The sequence below is a fragment of the Podarcis gaigeae genome (assembly GCF_964106915.1).
Source record: "Podarcis gaigeae genome assembly, chromosome: 2".
Taxonomy (NCBI): domain Eukaryota; kingdom Metazoa; phylum Chordata; class Lepidosauria; order Squamata; family Lacertidae; genus Podarcis; species Podarcis gaigeae.
Genome location: NC_139679.1, coordinates 30,342,691 through 30,361,535, shown reverse-complemented (window position 1 = coordinate 30,361,535; position 18,845 = coordinate 30,342,691). Strand labels below are relative to the sequence as shown.

General features: G+C 45.9%; 1 protein-coding gene across 4 annotated transcripts in view; it reads left to right on the top strand.

Moving 5' to 3' along the window:
• Positions 1-18,845, top strand: part of BAIAP2 (BAR/IMD domain containing adaptor protein 2) — a 140,184-nt gene that overhangs the window by 97,255 nt on the left and 24,084 nt on the right. For all 4 annotated transcript variants that reach the window (XR_014561345.1, XR_014561346.1, XM_083727599.1 and 1 more), the window contains exons 7-10: positions 6,524-6,676; positions 14,098-14,325; positions 15,750-15,951; positions 17,981-18,182. Coding sequence is in view for 2 of the 4 variants with exons in the window: in XM_083727599.1 (XP_083583725.1) it covers positions 6,524-6,676; positions 14,098-14,325; positions 15,750-15,951; positions 17,981-18,182 (785 nt within the window). In the remaining 2 variants the exon portion in view is untranslated. The remainder of the gene's footprint in view (positions 1-6,523; positions 6,677-14,097; positions 14,326-15,749; positions 15,952-17,980; positions 18,183-18,845) is intronic.

Genomic DNA, 18,845 nt, shown 5'->3' with positions numbered 1-18,845 from the left:
AGCCACCTTATGAAACGGATGCATGAAGCAGGGGCATAGCTAGCTGCTCTGGCACCCAGAGCGGTGGGGGCGGGGCGATCCGCCCATGGGGACATGGTGGTGATCCATGCACAGAGTCCGCCTGGCGGATGCAATCCCTACGCTGCCATTTCAGACAGCGCAGGGCCCCGAGCCACCACATCACTCCCAGGAGAGATGCGTGGCTCGGGCACGCTGCAGACCAGGCTCCGCAGTAAGTGCCGCCCCCGCAGTGTTCCATTTTGTCACACCCCCCTCAAGGATGACACCTGCACCCTGCACCCCCCTTCCTATGCTCCTGGCATGAAGAGAGACATGTAAGGGGTCCTTGCCAGTACATTTCCCTGTTGACTGGTGGGCCCAGTCACTTGGATCCATGTTGCTACGTGGGAGAAGAACTAGTCACTATTCATATCCTGGGCTGGCTTTAGGCTTTTGGAGACAGACAGGGAGAATAGAGTCATTCCTGCCCCCAAATCCCACCTTTAGTCTCCTGCGGTCTGTTGCACAGCCCTATGGCTGTATGTGTCTTACCCTGCATGTGGTGGCAAGACAGAAGCAGCATGCTGTTGATGACTAGGCCGGGGCCCTGGCCGAAGTGAACATCCAGCCAAATTGGAAGTGGCATGTGCTCCCTTCCTTTCTCTTATGTGGCACCACCCTCTCTTAGGTGAGAAGCATGCCCTGTCCTACTTGGGGCAAGTGCATGGTCTTAAATGATTGTGGACCTGGGTAAGCTGCAAGTGCTGGACATGCTGCCTTCAGCAGCTGGCCAAGCAACCATACAGGATGTTACCACGAAATTGAACACCCCACCAGCAAGACTCTGATGGGTCACAATAGTCAATATCTGGGAATTTTCACAGTAACCTCTTCAAGAAAATAATGGCTTCAGAGATGTTTTTAGTGGGTTGACCTAGGCAGCTGGGCATGGACGGTTTTCTTTTTTGTTTAGGGCAGCTTTGCCCCCATTCCTCCCATGCTCCAAAGCTTCCATAGGAAATTGTGGATAATGTTTCTCCCAGTGTGTGTGTGTGTGTGTGTCTGTCTGTCTGTCTGTCTGTCTGTCTGTCTGTCTGTCTGTGTCTGTCTTGGCTTGTCAACAGCCATATATCATCTCGGAGCAAATTTCCGAAACAGAACAATTTTTTCTTGTGGTTTGTCTCAGTGAGCACAGATGTAAATGACTCCCCATGTGTCGCTTCTGTGTCTCTTGGGAATTTCAGTTTGACATGGCTGGGATGTGGGGGACTGCTGAAGACAAGCTGAAGGAACAAACAGCATCTCCTAGTAGGCTCTGCAGTGGCTGCTTATTAGTGCAGAACTCGAAATGAAATTCATTTTTAATGGTCCTTAATGTGGTAAAGAAATGTTTCCAATACTGTGGAATTCAGGAATTCCTGCTTCTCTTTCCAAACCATGACATTCTTCATGGGATGGATATTCTGCTTCCTGATCCTAACTTTAAACATAGACATAAGATCTGTCTCTGCAGGACAGATGTGTGTTCTTCACAGTACAACAATGAAGACAAGAGAGTAGAACGCGTTGGGGTACCTGTGGCCTTCCAGATATTGTTGGCTCCAGCTCCCATCATCCCTGACCATTGCCCCTGCAGGCTGAGGCTAATGAGAGTTGGAGTCCCAACATCTGGAGAGCCACAGGTTCCCCATCCCTGTAGTGTAAAGGAAGTTGGGTGACTGGTGAGGAACAGGCAAGCTCTTCCATAGGAAACAAATTAGAATGTCTCCCCCCTGCCCAGCCTCCCCCCCACCTATTCTTTCTGGCAACAGCTGTGGGTGTAATGCAGTATTCCCCAAACTTAGGTCTCCAGCTGTTTTTGAACTACAACTCCCATCATCCTTAGCTAGCTGGACCAGTAGTCAGAAATGATGGGGATTGTAGTCCAAAAACAGCTGGAGACCCAAGTTTGGGAAACATTGGTGTAATGATTCCATACACAAGGGTTTTTTTTGGGGGGGGGGAGAGGAGTGGATAGACAAAAGGAGGTGGTACTTTACACAGTATGTAATTCAATTTATGCCTTGTGATGACCACTAGCTTGGATGACTATAAAAGGGAAATTGGGAAAATGTTTAGAGGATGTTGGTCATGATGGTAGTATGGAAACTCCAAGCACAAGTCTTGGCCACTTAAGGCCAGTCACTGAGAGGCAAAAATGGATAATGGTCCTTGAGTTGGTCCTTGAGTTGAGTTCTGCTTATAGGCTTCTCAGGCCCATCTAGTTGGTGAGAAACAGGTTGTTGGCCAAGGCATGCCTGTGGTCTAATCTAGTACGACTGTGCTTACGCAGTTAGGGTTGGCGCTGTTCTTTCTTTTCTTTGATTTGTTAAACTAAGATTAGAGAAATTCTGCCTGAGGAGCTGACAACTGTTTCTCTCTAAGGAGTCAAAATTTACAGTCCACCCAGATAGCCCACTTGGGCTGTGCTAGGTTTGGAACAATGGGTAATATAACAATATTTATATAGTGCACATCAAAATTGAAAGCACGTGAAGCATGGAACTGAAAGCCTTCCCGCCTCACAGTTCTCTCTCTTGGCACTTTGCGTGTGCTCCAGCATATCAAGACATAACAGCTGCTGGCCTGTCTCAAAGTTGCTTCATTCCTTGATCTTTTCTGCCCCAGAAAAGGAATTGACACCTGGAGTACTTCCATCCTGTGGAATATGCCCCTAGGATTTCTGATGTAGCACAATTGGGTGGCCACGCTGGTTTTTTCCTATCTAGTTTTTCAATCGTTCCTTGCACAATCGTTTCCTGACACCTTGTTCCCTCAAGAGTACAGCTCTGGAAAGAATAATGGTTTAACACAAATACTGTCGACACAGCTGGGAGCAGCGCTGGTATTGTAGGTGGCTGTTTTTCATGCACTCTCTTGTTGCCACCTGTAGATACCCCTGACAGCTGTGAGTTGCTCCATTACCAAAGAGATAGGGGGAGTTTGTGGCTTAGGTGATGAACCGCCAGTTGCTTCACTTCCAGAACAAAGATGCTAGTATAGTATTGAAGGAGGCCTATACTCTTTTAAGAGTCTTAATAAATTTATCTTTTCTTGCAACCAGGTAATACTGCATTTAGACTTTTTTTTCAAGCTTATGCATGATAACAAACCAGCTGGGTCTTGGTTCAATTAGGCACATGCACAGAAAAATAACTTAAGAGTCAAGAGCAACAAGAAACAAATTACAAACAGGGGCACTGATTCCTGCGAAGGGTCTGCTTCTAGGAAGCTGTTTCCAGAGACACTGGGTGTAGATAACGTATTTTTCGCTCTATAGGACGCACCGGACCACAAGACGCACCTAGTTTTTAGAGGGGGAAATCAAGAAAAAAAATATTATTTTCCCCCCAGCCCCAAAGTGCAGCGCAGCCTGTCCGCTTCTCCCAGAGCTTATTGGGGCTGCAGGGGAAGCCCGGGTCCCCCCCCCCAGCCCCAAAGAGCAAAGAAGCCCAGACAGTGAGCGGGATCCATCCTGCAGGCTTTTCTACGAGGAGGGAGAAGGGACTGACTGGCCGTGTCAGTCCCTTCTCCCTCCTGGGGAAAAGCCTGCAAGAGCCGCTTTTCCTCCCTGCCTCCCCCCCTGCATTCTCTCCATAGGATGCACAGACTTTCCCCCTTAGTTTTTAAGAGGGAAAAAGTGTGTCCTATGGAGCAAAAAATACAGTAGTTGCTTTGGTTAGTTCACAGCCAGGGTAAAGGACTTGGGAGTCCCATATATTTCAGTGGGAGAGACTTAACTCTCCCATTGAAATAAATGGAATTCCAAAATGCTTCACATTGGCTGGATTGGAAACTTGCCCATTAAGATAAATCTTATTTTGGATACTAATAGCTGGGCCTTGGTGAATGCCCTATAATGTTGAAACAAATTTGCCGGTAAGTAAGCAAAATGAAGATGACACTTGCCAATTTAGTTCTTCACAGAATACGTAACCTTTTATTCTGCCCTTTTTTTCCTGGCACAGTGAGTGATAAAGACAGTTTGCAGAGACATTTGGCAGAAACATGAATGTGTGCACAAAATATTTAAACAATTTATATACCACTTAACTACAAGAATCTCTTAAGTGGTTTACAAGGATCCAAAACAGAAAGCAAATAAATAAAATAAAATCAGTTAAAACTATAAAACCAAACTATAATTGAAATACCTTTTGGAATAACATTTTTTAAAGCCTTCAGTGGGTGTTGGAAATTAAATAGGGAAGGGGCCCATCTGACCTCATCTGGAACACAGGACTGCAAATCAGAAGCCTTAAGTAAATTTACTCAAGGCTATGTCTGGAAACTGTAGCATTGCAGGGGAATTAAACTCCAGGTTTATCTTTTGCATAAAGACAAATGCTTCTATATGTGAAGACAAATGCTTGCAAAAAGCATCTCCCACCCAAAGACTGGGTGGAACTGCATTCTGCAAAACAAGCTTGGGCTGGCATGATAAGGCAGACAGAAGACAGTAAACCCATTCATTGCCAGCTCAGAATGGAATCCACCTTTTTGCAGGGAGCAGCAGAGGTGTCAGTCTTGAGTGATTTTGAAGCAAGTCTGAGACTGCATTTTGCGGTGTGTGTCTTTCAGAAGAGGCAAGTCTGGAGCTGTTTCTTTCTTTTTAAGCCACATGCTTGGTTGCTTGCATCCATGTGCAGAAATTGGCTGTCATCCAGTTCATGAAATATGAGTTGATAGATCATAGGGAGTTTTATTCTACTACATGCCTTGATTAAATATGCATGCATTTATTGCATGTGAATAAAAGAAAGAAAGAGAAACAGTTCTGGAGAGAGAAGCATGCTTCTCTTTTTGTTTTAGGTCATCCATGCTTGTATAACAGGCTTCATTCTAGGAGAGGTTTTGCTGCTGCTTTTTTTGCCAGGGGGCAGTGCTGCTTCTGCATCAGGAGCCTGCCGGAAGGTGCGTTGTTGTTGTGGCTGTTGTTGCTGTTGTTAAGTGCTTTTCTCTTTCAAAATTTTGCTGCCGGGTTAATTGTGGACACCTTTTTAATGGATCAGAAAGATTTTACATGCAGCCCTATTGGAAAGAGGTGCTGCAGAACAAAGGGTTCTTGAAATCAGAAGAGAGCATCAGCTTTGCGCACAAAAGGTCCCACGTTCAGTCACTGGCATCTCCAGTCAGGCAGGGCTGGGAACAACTCCCTGCATGAGACCTAAGGTGGATGGACCCAGTGGTCTGTCCTTGGTATAAGGCAGCTTCCCATGTTCCTAAAGAAGGCGGCTGGGTAGCTTTTGCAGCATTAATTAACAGCACAGGCTGTCAGGCAAAGGTTGCTTAGCTTGCATCCCTTACGCAATGAAATATGGCTTGCATGCACCTGTGCAGAAGTTTCACACTGAATTCAAGAGATGGCAGTAGCTGCAGCCTTGTGCAGAACATGAACTTAGAGGAGTGTCTCATTCCCACTGCAGTTAGAGAGCGCAAAGCAGCACACAACTCGTGGCAACAAGTGTCCAGTCTGCGTAGGTGGGAATAATTCATACTTCCCCAATAATTAAAACAGAAGCACTTCCAAACTTTTGAGCTGCTCAGAATGAACGGCAGGTGCAGGAGGACTGTAGCTGGGAAGAGGGAGTATCCTGGATTTCGTAGAGACTCAAATGCAGATTTCTAGCAGCTGATGGCCTGAGGTCAAGGGACTTGGTGGATGACTTTTTGTGTGGGTGTACGGAGACCAGGCGTGAGTGGGTATTGTTTGACATGGGGGATAGATGTTTGGAAAGGGAACAGTGGGCTCTGTGGGAGTGTGTCAGGCCGTCATTTGTTCTGCCTTCCCTCAGGAGGGGGGTGAGTCTGTGGGTTGTTAAGTACAAGCAATGAAAGGTACATATTCATTGCTCATGCTTTCTCTGCCCCCCAACCCCACGGACATGACAAAGTTCATTTCCATCCGTCCGGATTGCAACAGGTGAGATGGACAGCCTGTGTTTCAGCCCTTTCGAAGAGCTTTAACCTCATGGCAGCGGCACAACCCTTTTTTTTTTGTAACAATCGGCACTAGAAAAAAACGAGCACTACCCAGGTGCAGGCGAAGTAGGAGGGAGGCTGAGAGAATCTCTCTCTCTCTGCTCTTCTGCCACCCACACAACATCTGAAGCCCACGTTCTGAGTCAGGAGCTTTTGTGTGGGGGAGGTCAGATGACTAAGGATGGTTGGCGAGGGGGGAAAGAGATGCATTCTCTCAAGCCTGCGTATACTCCTGTTGCCTAGTGCCCTCTGCCGTCCGGCCTTGAATGGAACGATGGAAATAATTAAGAGCCTCGGACAGTCCGCAGTCGCAAAATGACCACACTCTCTGTTTCCCTCTGGTCCTTGCCATGCTTGATGCAGACCCTGCACTGAAGGGAATTCTGCTACAGACCAAGTGATGTGTTAATGCAGAAGGACAGCCCTCCCTCCCACTTTGTGCTGCGGCTCAGACGGGAACACTTGAATAACCTCTTTTGCTTTGTGTTTGTTTCCCTCCCAGTTCATTGAAGCTATCACCAACAAGCAAGGCGAGCTGGAGAACTATGTCTGCGATGGATACAAGATGGCGCTCACAGAAGAGAGGCGAAGATTCTGTTTCCTGGTAGAGAAGCAGTGCGCTGTGGCCAAGAATGCCCTCACCTACCATTCTAAGGTGAGCGAGTTGTTGTGTTGGGGTGCTGTACCATTGGAACCATCGACTCAGGAAACGGTTGGACGAAAAAGTCCCTCTGTTCATGCAGCCCCTCAAGAACCCAGACACAGGCAGTGTTTGTGTCCTTGCTGACTTCTAAATTCCTAAAAACCAATCTATGAACTCAAATTACAATAGCAACTTCTCTGCCACCCCCAGATTGCAATATCGGTAATTGCAGGCCACAAATGGTTGCTCCTTTTCAAGGAACTTGAAGGGAAATAATGTTCCTTAATTCTGATGGGGATGTTGCACACCTTCCAGGTCTGAGTACTTTGTCTCAAGTTGTTCACAAATGTACACATGTTTATGAGTGAACCAAGTGTTGATGCCGGAGAAAATGTGCTTGCTTCAGTTTGTTCCGAGCTTTTCACCCCCTTGGACTGTCTTAATTTCCTATGCCTACTCCTGCACTATGTCTCCCAACAGAGATGCTACCCCCCCACACTCCATATCTAGTAGTGTTTGTACAAAGCTGCAGTAAGCATAAGGAGCCTTATACCTGTGGGCCCCTGCAGTAGTTTCTAGAATAATTAAAAACGAGTGCTTTCCTTTTCAAGAGCTGTTTCAATATCTGAAAACTACTGCAGGTTGAAAACCTGCCTCAGGTTGTAATATATCTGCCCAATTCTAGCACAACAATAAAAGCCCAGAGGCTCTGGAGGCCAGGTACCTAACCCATTCAAATTCATTTCAGTCAGAACAAAAAAAAGTGGTCAGCTTAAGCATGCTTTTTAAAACTTGAGCAATGTAACATGGGCTAGCTCTTATGTCTCAACAAGGTTTAGGTATTCTAACGCATAGTAATTTGGTACTGTTATTGTTTCACAGTATTTAGATTCCTTGCTGTCCCAACCCCTCAGCAAAGATGTTCAAAAGTGTCCCAGCCACACAGGGAGCGCAGGCTTCAAGCTTGCTAAATCTACTTTTGTATGTAGCATCTAAAACACTGCAATCATCCATCAACTAAAGCAAAAGTCAAGGCTGCTTCCAGATGGAAGTTTGTTGTAGAATTGGTGCTGCTCACACACACACTTTTTTTTGGAAGTGCGCACACGATGTCATTGTTGTCAAATTGCCAGCCCAAACTTTAACATGTAATTTGGATTTCACCTCACAGCAGAAAAAAGTGAGTAAAAATAACCCATTATATACATCTGCAGTCGTTGCTGGTGTGGAATTTTGTCGGCATGTTTATGAGGTGATTGGTTTGTCATGTGGTGACATTTCTGTGGGCGGTCTCTAAGGCCGTACCCCTACTTATGTGTGTTCCTCACCTGAGCACAACCTTGCTATTTTGTTTTTTGGCAGCCCGAATGATGCAAGCATGCCTATTTCTACGAGCTGTTGCATCCTGGAAGGCCTATTCATATTTCAACAACCCATTTAAAGCGAGCTGTTCTTTCATAATCTCCAAACAAGTACATGTGTGAGATCTCCCTGGAGACTGTAATCTCAGAACACGCACCAGATTTTAGAAACAGCAAGAACAACACAGAGGTCTTGCGCAATACAGTCATACCTCGGGTTAAAGTTGCTTCAGGTTGAGCGTTTTCGGGTTGCGCTCCGCAGCGACCCGGAAGTAACAGAATGCATTACTTCCGGGTTTCACCACTCGCAAATGCGCAGACGTTCAAAATGACATCATGTCTATGAGCAGAAGCGGCGAATCACGACCCGCAGGCGCGAGTTGCATTCGCTTCAGGATGCAAACGGGGCTCCGGAACGGATCCCGTTCGCATCCAGAGGTACCACTGTACCTCTGTTACCCTTGTGCAAGCTTTATTAAGGCAAATATCACTTTTGAACACGTTCCCCTTAAAAAAACAATTGAAAATGGATATTGTAATCCATCCCCAGCCAAAAGCACAAGCTTCCATTTGGCCCAGTGTGAAACATAGCCATAGGAGCCACCCCCGTTGATAGGCATTGCCATTCAAATGGTGTGCATGCACTGTGTCATGTGATCAATTATGCAGGGCGGGGCTTATTCAAGTTGGCATTCCTGAACACAACTCACGGTATATCCACATTTACCTTTTGCCTTGCTCTTCCCAAGAACAGGTCCATGCTTAAAAAGTTGTGTCCAAGCTCCCCCCACCTCCATGAAAACCTATTCTTTAGCGCTCAATCAGAGCAAACTTCAAATTTTGTTGTGGATTGAGCACTAAAGAGCAGGTTTTCATGGGGAAAGCTCCAGGACAAAAAAAGGGGGGGGTGCTTTGGATACAGCGCTTTCAAGCATGTGTACCTTCCTGGAACAGAAAAAAGCAGGGGACGATAATAGAATCCTAGAATGGTAGAGTTGGAAGGGACCCCAAGGGTCATCTAGTCCAGTGTTTCCCAACCTTGGGCCTCCAGCTGTTTGAGGACTACAATTCCCATCATTCCTGACCACTGGTGTTGCTAGCTAGGGATGATGGGAGTTGTAGTCCAAAAACAGCTGGCGACCCAAGGTTGGGAAACACTGATCTAGTCCAACCCCCTGCAATGCAGGAATCTCAACTAAAGCATCCCTGCAAGATGGCCATCCAACCTCTGCTTAAAATCTTCTAAAGAAGGAGAGTCCACCACCTTTTGAGGGAGTACATTCCACTGATGAGCAGCTCTTACCACCATAAAGTTCTTCCTAATGTTTTGAAATTCAGTAAATAATAATAATTCAGTCTCCTCTTTAGGAGAGGGACAAATCCCATACACTTCACTGGATGGCAGCTGGTGGAATAGCAATGAATATCCATGACGCCTCTGAGCAGCTTAGGGGAGCGCAGGGATTTGTTTTGAGTTTCAGAATTACACCGAGTCCAGTCTTTCCCCCACACAAATCCATTCCTGGTCACCCCAGGCTTTCTTCCTTTCAGCAGTCCATTTTTGTTGGGGTGGGGGAAGAGTCATTTTGTGGTTATTGTTAAAAGATTAGGAAGTGGGGGGTCAGATACCCTTGCCAATCTACTGTAAACTTTCTAGAGATGAGCTGTAGATCCCAAAATATCTTCTGCCCACCTTTGCCAGAGATTCATCACAGACATATTCAGTAAGTAGGCAGCAAGAGAGCCATCAGGTGGTGGGCCTGTGTGGATTATGACTCCAGAATGCCATACTGCACCATATTTTCCCTTGGGTAGCCAAATAGCGAAATAATCTCTCTTGTAGATGCCCTTGATGGAGAAACAGCCTATATTTCTAGGCTGTCGGTGGACTCCTGCTGGTATTCAGAAGAAACAAGCTCTACCTTTTAATTACTTCTTTCTCTGTATATCACTCATTTCATTTAACCATATCCATCTGGCAAGATTGAAAAGGTGTTTTTTAGATAATAAAGGGATTAGCTGAAAAGTCCCGCTTAGTCATAAGCATCTTCAAGCAGTAGTGTGTGCCAAGCAAATTGACAACATATGCTAAGGGCCTTTTATATGTTGATGATATATGTAAAGCACAAGTTAAGAAAGAATTCTTTTTTTTCCCCATAACGAATGGGCAAGCAGAATTGTTGGGTTTTTTTTTCTTTTTTTGTCGTTTAATTTAGGGCTTTAGGGCACTTTCCCCCACCTCCTTTTTATTATTATTTAGACTCGTAGATAGGAATATCTTCCCTTAAAACATTAGCTTTGTACTGAGGAGGTACATATGAACTTCAAGTAAAATGAGAATAGTAGCTGTATGGTATATATATTTACATGTTTGTGTGTGTGTATCTGGGCATTGAGATCTTTGGCGGGTTTGTGTAGTGTATAGTATAGTATAGTATAGTATAGTATAGTATAGTATAGTATAGTATAGTAGACTAGTGGTGGTGTTGTTTAATCGTTTAGTCGTGTCTGACTCTTCGTGACCCCATGGACCAGAGCATGCCAGGCACTTCTGTCTTCTACTGCCTCCCGCAGTTTAGTCAAACTCATGCTGGTAGCTTCGAGAACACCGTCCAACCATCTCGTCCTCTGTTTTTTTTTTGTTTTTTTAAAAATATATTTTATTAAGGGTTTTCTTGTTTTACAGTGTAAGTGTAATGCCTCGTGTATTTTTTTTTCCCCGTGTAACATTTTTACAAATCCATTTCATTTGTTGAGGCATTAGGAGGAGAAGAAAAAAGAAAAAAGAAGAAGAAGAAAGGAGGGTGGAAGGAGGGGAGATGGATGGGGGTGGGGTGGGGTAGCGGTGTTTCTATTATGCTTAATGTATGTAGTTTGGTGTCAGCGTGCTTGTGTTGTTCACTTGTATTCCTTTGGTGGTGAGAGAGGTTGGGGTTGGCCTAGGATGTGATTGTTTGTTTGTGATTGGCTGTGGTGATCTTTGTTTTCGTGTGTGAGTGAGGTGGGTGGGTGTTTTGGGTCAAGTTAGCCATATTGATTTGTATGCTGTTGGTGGATTATTGTCATTGTCCTGTTGGGCTGTGTATGTGATAAAGGGGAGCCATACCGGGGTGAAGGTGTCTTCTTCTGTTTGTCCCCGTGTCAGTTTCAGTTTGTTAGTTAATTTTTCTAGTAGGGCTGTTTCCCATACTATTTGGTACCATTGGTCCATGCTTACTCCTGACAGGTCTCTCCAGTGTCTGGTTATGGTGTTTCTGGCTGCTGAAAGTAGGTGGGTTATGAGTTCTTTGTGGAGTAAATGGGCATTGTTGTCTTGGAAGATGTTTAGTAGGGCCAATTCTGTCCCCTTCTCCTTGTGCCCTCCATCTTTCCCAACATCAGGGTCTTTTCCAGGGAGTCTTCTCTTCTCATGAGGTGGCCAAAGTATTGGAGCCTCAGCTTCAGGATCTGTCCTTCCAGTGAGCATTCAGGGCTGATTTCCTTAAGAATGGATAGGTTTGATCTTCTTGCAGTCCGTGGGACTCTCAAGAGTCTCCTTCAGCACCATAATTCAAAAGCATCAATTCTTCGGCATTCAGCCTTCTTTATGGTCCAGCTCTCACTTCCATACATCACTACTGGGAAAACCATAGCTTTAACTATACAGACCTTTGTTGGCAAGGTGATGTCTCTGCTTTTTAAGATGCTGACTAGTGACTTGAGTGTTAACACTGTGCAGGAAAGGTGGATACATACCTTAAATCAAACATTAAGGGTTCTCAAGCTATTTCAGTTTCTGAGCAGACCGATTTCTGCTCTTGCAGTGGAACTTGACCTTCATCTGCCCCCCCCCCCCCAATGTTCTCCTTACACTTCGATATGGATTTAGTTGCTATTCTGATAGCAAATCTTCCCTACTCCAAAGCTCTTTTACCCCTCTCAGATGGTGGGGAGGGAGACATGATGTAGGGAGACTAAGGACATATCCCGAAAGGATGGAATTTTCTTCCTTCATCTCCCATCAGAGTGGGAAGAAGAAGAGTATGCAGTTTTTATCCCAAAGTTGCACATCTAGTCATCCAAAGTAGGCCAAGGATGCTTTGCTTTCCACACGCTCTGGCTAACCCCTCTGCTGTAGTTGCCGTACCCCATCGCTGTCAAAGCATGAGACCGGCCCTTCTCCTCCTTTCCGTTTTCCCTGTGGCTTATTGCTTGGGGCGAAAGGAAGTGGAGCACTACAGCACATGGGAGACTTGCTCAGAAACACAGTGTGCTCCCGGCGCATTGCTGTGCTAGCGGTAGGGTGCTATCAATATACAACGGTGGTTACTAGGCTGCAGAGACCAACCTCTCCATAGCAACAACACTGTGTGCAAGGAGGCCCTAGAATAGCCTTTGGCAGCCTCCAGGCAAGCATTAGGTTAGTTGCGCACTGGGGTGGGGGGAGGGGGTGATAACACAGCGGTGGAGATGCAGGTGCTTTGGGTTCTGAATAGGAGTGGGAAAAGATGGGGCTTTTCATAGAACTGGGATTTTTGGAATGTCTGAAGCAGCTGCAAAAGCAAGTAATAGTTAAGTGGAGGAGGGAAGCTCCCTTTGCCTGAGGATGTGGTACTCAGTGGCAAACATCATTCCTGCGTTGCAGGGGGTTGGACTAGAAGACCCTTGGGGGTCCCTTCCAACTCTACAATTCTATGATCAGCTTTATTAGGGAGGGGTGGGTTTTTTTGTTTTGTTTTTTTGCAAGGGTCACGGCACGCCTAGTCAAACTTATTCTGAGATTGCTCAGGCTTCACCTCTGCTACTGTTTACATAACAGAAAGCATTCATATTGAATTGCGTTTGCAATAATAATAATAATAATAATAATAATAATAATTTATTATTTATACCCCACCCATCTGGCTGGGTTTCCCCAGCCACTGTGAGCAGCTTTCAACAGAATATTAAAATACAACATTAAAAGCTTCCCTAAACAGAGCTGCCTTCAGATGCCTTCTAAAAGTCTGTAACGGGTGACTGGTTAGGGGAAGTGGCAAGCAGGCAGAAAGTCTCTTGGACTCCAGTCAATGGCAGTCAGGTGTTCCGAGGCTTCCTGCTGCCTGATATTGCCAAGTCTTAAACCCATCTCTCCCTTTCAATACAATAGTAGTAGTAGTAGTAGTAGTAGTAGTAATAATAATAATAATAATAATAATACTAAAGCTCTGATATCCCAGAAATAAGTCAGAAATGTCACACACAGAAAAGAATTTCCCAGCACTGGGAATACTGACATCATTCATTCATTCATTCATTCATTCATTCATTCATTCATTCATTGCATTTATATCCCGCCTTCATTTCCAAGGAGCTCAAGGTGGCCTAAAGGGTTTTCTCCCCCTCCTCATCTAATCCCCACAACAACCCTGCTAGGTAGGTCAGGCTGGGAGGCAGTGACTGGCTGAAAGTCACCCAGAGCTTCATGGCCAAGTGGGGTTTGAACGGCAGGCTCCCAGCTCCTTCCGTGGCTCTGCACCTGCTTAGCAAGAACAGACAGTTTGGTAGTGGGGATAAGTTCACCCCTTGTAGGGAAAAATCCTGGGATGAGAACTTGCCCAGACTTTGAGCTCGCTTTATTTCTCAGTTGTGCTTTATCTGAGCAACTACATCCCAAACTGTATTTTAAGATGTGCTAGGGGGAACTTATTACTTCCCTTCCATTATAAATACTTCATGCACCTTATTTCACTGGCCTATCAGCTGCCATTACCTATGTATTCATTGTCTTTTATTGGGCTTGATCTTGTTTATAGCTCACACGGCACCAGGGTGAATCTCATTCACTGTGTTTTAACTAGACAAATGGTGAACAACTTGGAAGAGTGTCCATGTGGTACAAATTCATAAGTCTCAATTCTCTCGGAAGCCAAAAAGCTGTGGTGCGGGGGTTCAGCTTAGAAAGGGGTCTTGTTGTCGTTATTATTATTATTATTATTATTATTATTATTATTATTATTATTTTACACAAAACCTTCGATGGAAGCACTCTCTGCAGGTACACTGTGCTTTCTCTCTCCTTTTCCCTCACACTGCTCTCCTTTGTTTCTTCAGGGGAAAGACATCTTGGCGCAGAAACTCCCTGTGTGGCAGCAGTCCTGCTCCGATCCCAACAAGATTCCAGACCGCGCTATCCAGCTCATGCAGCAAATGGCCATCAGCAGCAATGGGACCATCATGCCCAGCCCTCTCTCTACATCCAAGTCAAACCTCATCATCTCGGACCCTATCCCTGGTGCCAAACCACTCCCTGTCCCACCAGAGCTGGCACCTTTTGTAGGAGTAAGTACTGCATGTGTGTGTATGTGGGGACCCAGGCAGGCGGGCGGGATTTCATGTTTCCTCTTTCAGCAAGGTGCAGTAGACCTAGAATAATGTTTTGCCAACATAGTGCCCTCCATATAGCCCATGGCCAGGAATTATGGAAATTGCAGCCCAGCAACAGCAGGAGGGCACCAGGTTTTGGAATATTTGTCTTGTTCTGAGTCAGATGGTCAACCCACCTATCTCGGTATTGCACGCTTGCAAGGTTTCTGGGCAGGGGTTGATGCCAGGGTTTGACCCTGGTGGGGGGCACGTGGCATGCAAAGCACGTGCTCTACCTGTAAGCTACAGGCCTTCCCATTTACCATCGCTTGCGCAGTTAACAGAACACAGGATATTTCTGACTTCAGGGTTACTGCCATTCTCTGCTAGTGGGTCAGTGCGTCTGGCTGTTAAGCAGGAGGCTAGTGGTTTGAGTCCAGGCAGGGACGGCTGTGGGCAGGATTCCTGCATTGCAGTGGGCTGGACTTGATGGCCCTTGGGGGTCCCTTCCAACTCTGCAATTCTATGGTTAGGCCTCCCCTGCTAAAGATGTATGCTTTTGCATGCCCCCTCCTGATTAATACAGTTGGTTTTATATATATATATATATATATATATATATATATATATATATATATATGCTTATATATATATATATATATATATATATATATATATATACTAAAAGGGGGGAAAGGCATGTTTTGATGTGTTTTGCACTGAAGCAATGGTGGGACACTTGGATTGCAGCTCCCATCAGCATGGCCAAATGAGAGGGAAGGCATCCAGCAATGCTTCGAGGGCCGGGAGTTCCCCAACCCTGCACCGAAGAGGTTTCATAGATGTGGCTGTTAGAATTCCTGCTTCGTGATTGCAGTCATGGGATTGTTGTCTTTCACATGACAGTATATGTTTTGACTCCACAGAGTGGGAAGTGATGGAAACAGGATGTTTGTGTTACTGTGTTCTGTGAAGTGGGACTATTGTCCTTTGTTCTTTTTCTCTTTGCTGTCTGATGCTAGAGAGAGAGGGAGCCATGTTGCAGTGCTCTCTGTGTGTTTATATGTAAATAAAGTAGATTAGCCAAAATGCTGAGTTGCTGAGGTCTGTCACGCAAGGTGCACAAACTCAGCGGGTTCCTAAGTGTGCCGATGTCTGTTGGCATTGGGCGCTGTGTTGTTTGGGCAGAAGAAAGCTTTTGAAGATCCCGAACAATCGACCAGGAGGGAGAGAACATGCCAGTCGGGCATATGTCTCTGCCAGTGTCCTACTCAAGTGTAGGCTGAACTCCTGACAGTGGCCACCTACTTTGCAGTCCTTGTGTACTGAAAGCTAACTGTCCTTCCTTCCTTCCTTCCTTCCTTCCTTCCTTCCTTCCTTCCTTCCCCACCCGACTACAGCGAATGTCTGCACAAGAACCCATTCCAGTAATGAACGGTGTCTCCAGCTCAGAAGGCGAAGATTACAACCACTGGTCCGACAGGAAGCCCCCTCAGCCTAAGTCCTTATCCCCACCCCAAACTCAGAAGCAGCTGAGCGACTCTTATTCCAACACGCTTCCCGTGCGCAAAAGTGTCATGCCGAAAAACAGCTACGCAACCAGTAAGTCAACCTCTCTCTCTCTCTCTCTCTCTCTCTCTCTCTCTCGAGTTTACTGGCATGTTCTGTATTCTGTATATTTATATCCAGGGCTCTGCATTTTGATGTTTGGAATGTTTGCTCTAAGCCGCTTTGGGCACAGCTTATTGTGCAAAAAGAGGCATATGAGTAAATCCAGCCATTCTCTCAGGAGGCAGGTGGATATTTAGACAGCCTTGCAGCAAACTCTCACCTTTTTGGGGGGAGTGAGCCATCTTTCTGATGCTGGGTGGAATAGCCACTGATATTGTTTCAGCATCAGTGAAGTGGGAGTGGGAGAAGGGGCATCGAAACACATGGAGGAGGGTGGCACAAAACTCTCTCACCTGGATTCCCTTCTGCCCCATCACCTACAGGACAATAGCGCTAAGATCAGAGCTAAGTCCCTGCCTGTTGCCTTTTGCTGTTAAAAGAGCAGGCAGAGGCTTAGTGCTTAGATCACAGTTAGAAGATTTCTGTGCCTGATGTCACGTGACATCAGGTGACTGGCAAGTGGGCATGGTTTGCCCAAAATGGACTTGTGGGGCAAATACAAAGGCTTGGCGCGTCTAATTAGACACACAGCCTGGACGTTCTCAACTGTAGCTCCAAATGGTTCTAGCACTCTGCCCATTTCTATATAATTTTAGAAGAAAAGAGCCATATAGGAATAGTATATTTTTTGCAGTAATGTTCATAACAACAGGTACAAGCTAGACTCCCGTATCTGCTGCTGCGTGGATGAGTAATCTCTGTCTGCAGGGTAAGGCAAAGTTCATGGCATTGGACAATGGGTTATCCTACTGTGTTGCCACTGCTCCTTTCTGTGCCATGACAAACAGACATATACCTTAAACCTTATTTTTAATATTTGTTTTAACAAGGAGATTGCTCAGTGCTCCGTGTCCATGTGGGTATTCCATGCCAGGAAACTCACCCAGCCTTTCTTTCCCCTCCTCCCCCGCTCCTTTGCTGCCATTCACCAGCAGGAGGGAAAGGTTTAGGGTGATGAATGAAACGTTAGGTGCAATAGGGAGCTTTGTTTTGCACAGCAAAAACAAAAATAATAGTGGGGTGTTGGGAAAGTTACCTTGACCCCAAAGCCTGCAAAATAAGGACTCTTATGGGAGAGTGGTCCATTAAGTGGCCGATATTAAGAATTTGCTCAAGGCCATGTGGCACAATTATGAGGGATGCAGATTAAAACACTGGGGTTTTTTCTTGGACACCTGCATTACTGTACTTGTGTTGCCAACAGTGAAGTAAGAGATTTTATGAGTATGTATGAGTAATATGTTAGTTAGGTGGTACTGGTTGCTTGGGAAGCAAACCATTCAACGCTGTTCCGTTTAGGAGGGCTTGTTCACAATATGTCTCCCATAGATCACGGCCTCGCTCTTTTGTTGTTAGCTCATTCCTTGGAAACTCGCTCTTAACAGAGGGACTGCATTTACTGACACCATCTATCCTTATTTTTCATTAAAAACAAAACTTGTTTGTTAGAAGAATTTTATTCTTCAACAGAAACAATTCCTCCAAACCAGCACAGAAAACAACGTAAAAGCTCTTCTTTGTTAACCTTTTGCGTTGAGATGGCACCTGGCATTTTAAAGTAAAAAGAACAGGCGACATTGTCAAGCCTTGAGTTTTTTTCACATTGAGGGTCCACTAGGAGAGGTGGCGCTTACCTGACCTCCAGTCACCAAAGCCTCTGTGGCTTACCAGGACAGAAGTGGGAGGGGAGAGGCAATAGCAAGGTCAGCAGGGTGCAAATGCGTTGGTGAAGCCAATCCAATGCTCCCCCAGTGCCCTTGCAACACACCGACCGCCTCACCCCTCTTGTAAGCCACAGCAAAGCTGGCGATGGGTGGTCAAGTAAATGCCCCTTGCCACACCAGCCACTGCTCAGTGTAGACCAGCTTATGAAACTGGCGAGAGCCAGTTCTGATATTCCAGGATGAGAGTTCCAGTCCTGTGAGCCAGCTTTGTTAATCCTTTTCTTTTCCCACGCCAGCTGAAAACAAGACTCTGCCCCGTTCCAGCTCCATGGCAGCAGGGCTGGAAAAGAATGGCCGGACAAGAGTACGAGCCATCTTCTCTCATGCTGCTGGGGATAACACCACCCTGCTGAGCTTCAAGGAAGGGGACCTCATTACGTTGCTAGTGCCTGAGGCCAGAGACGGGTGGCACTACGGAGAGAGCGAAAAGACAAAATTGTGAGTGTGGTTGCTTCTGAGTCTTGAGAATATGTGTGTGTGGGGGGGTCCCTCTTAAAAGTGTTCATGGGGCATCTTCTTTTTCCGAGTACCTGGAGGCAGTACTTCTGCCTTGCCTCTCTTGCACTCAGGTGTCTCGGCTTCTGAACATTCACACGCATAGCATAGCCCAGATCAAAGCTGGGATGATGGCTTCTGTGTTGTTGGTCCAGTATCTTACATCTGTATAAGAAGGTAGGGCCAGAAGGCCAAGCACAAAACATTCCAAAACTGTGCAAGCCAGTATTTATTGGGAAAAACAGTGTATTTTGTGCATGGGGCTCTTCTTCACACTCTCCTTCTTCGAAACACATCTTGACTTTCCAGTAAATCGGGGTCGGTAAGGGTTTTTTGGTCCCAACTCTCTTGAGAGCCACAGGACAGCAGTGGGTGTGGCCAAAAGTGGTCCATTCCCCATGCATGGAGTGGAGTGTCACCCATTCTCTGGTATACTATAGTGCCGGAGCAGAGAATGGGAGGTTTATTCCCTATTGCCCCCTCTGTGCTGCAGCCCTCTAGTGGCAAAGGGGCATTAGGAATAATAACTACAGTAATACCTCCATGAACGTCCACCTTGACTAGCGTCCATTCCGGCGAACGTCGGCAGCAAACCCGGAAGTACCG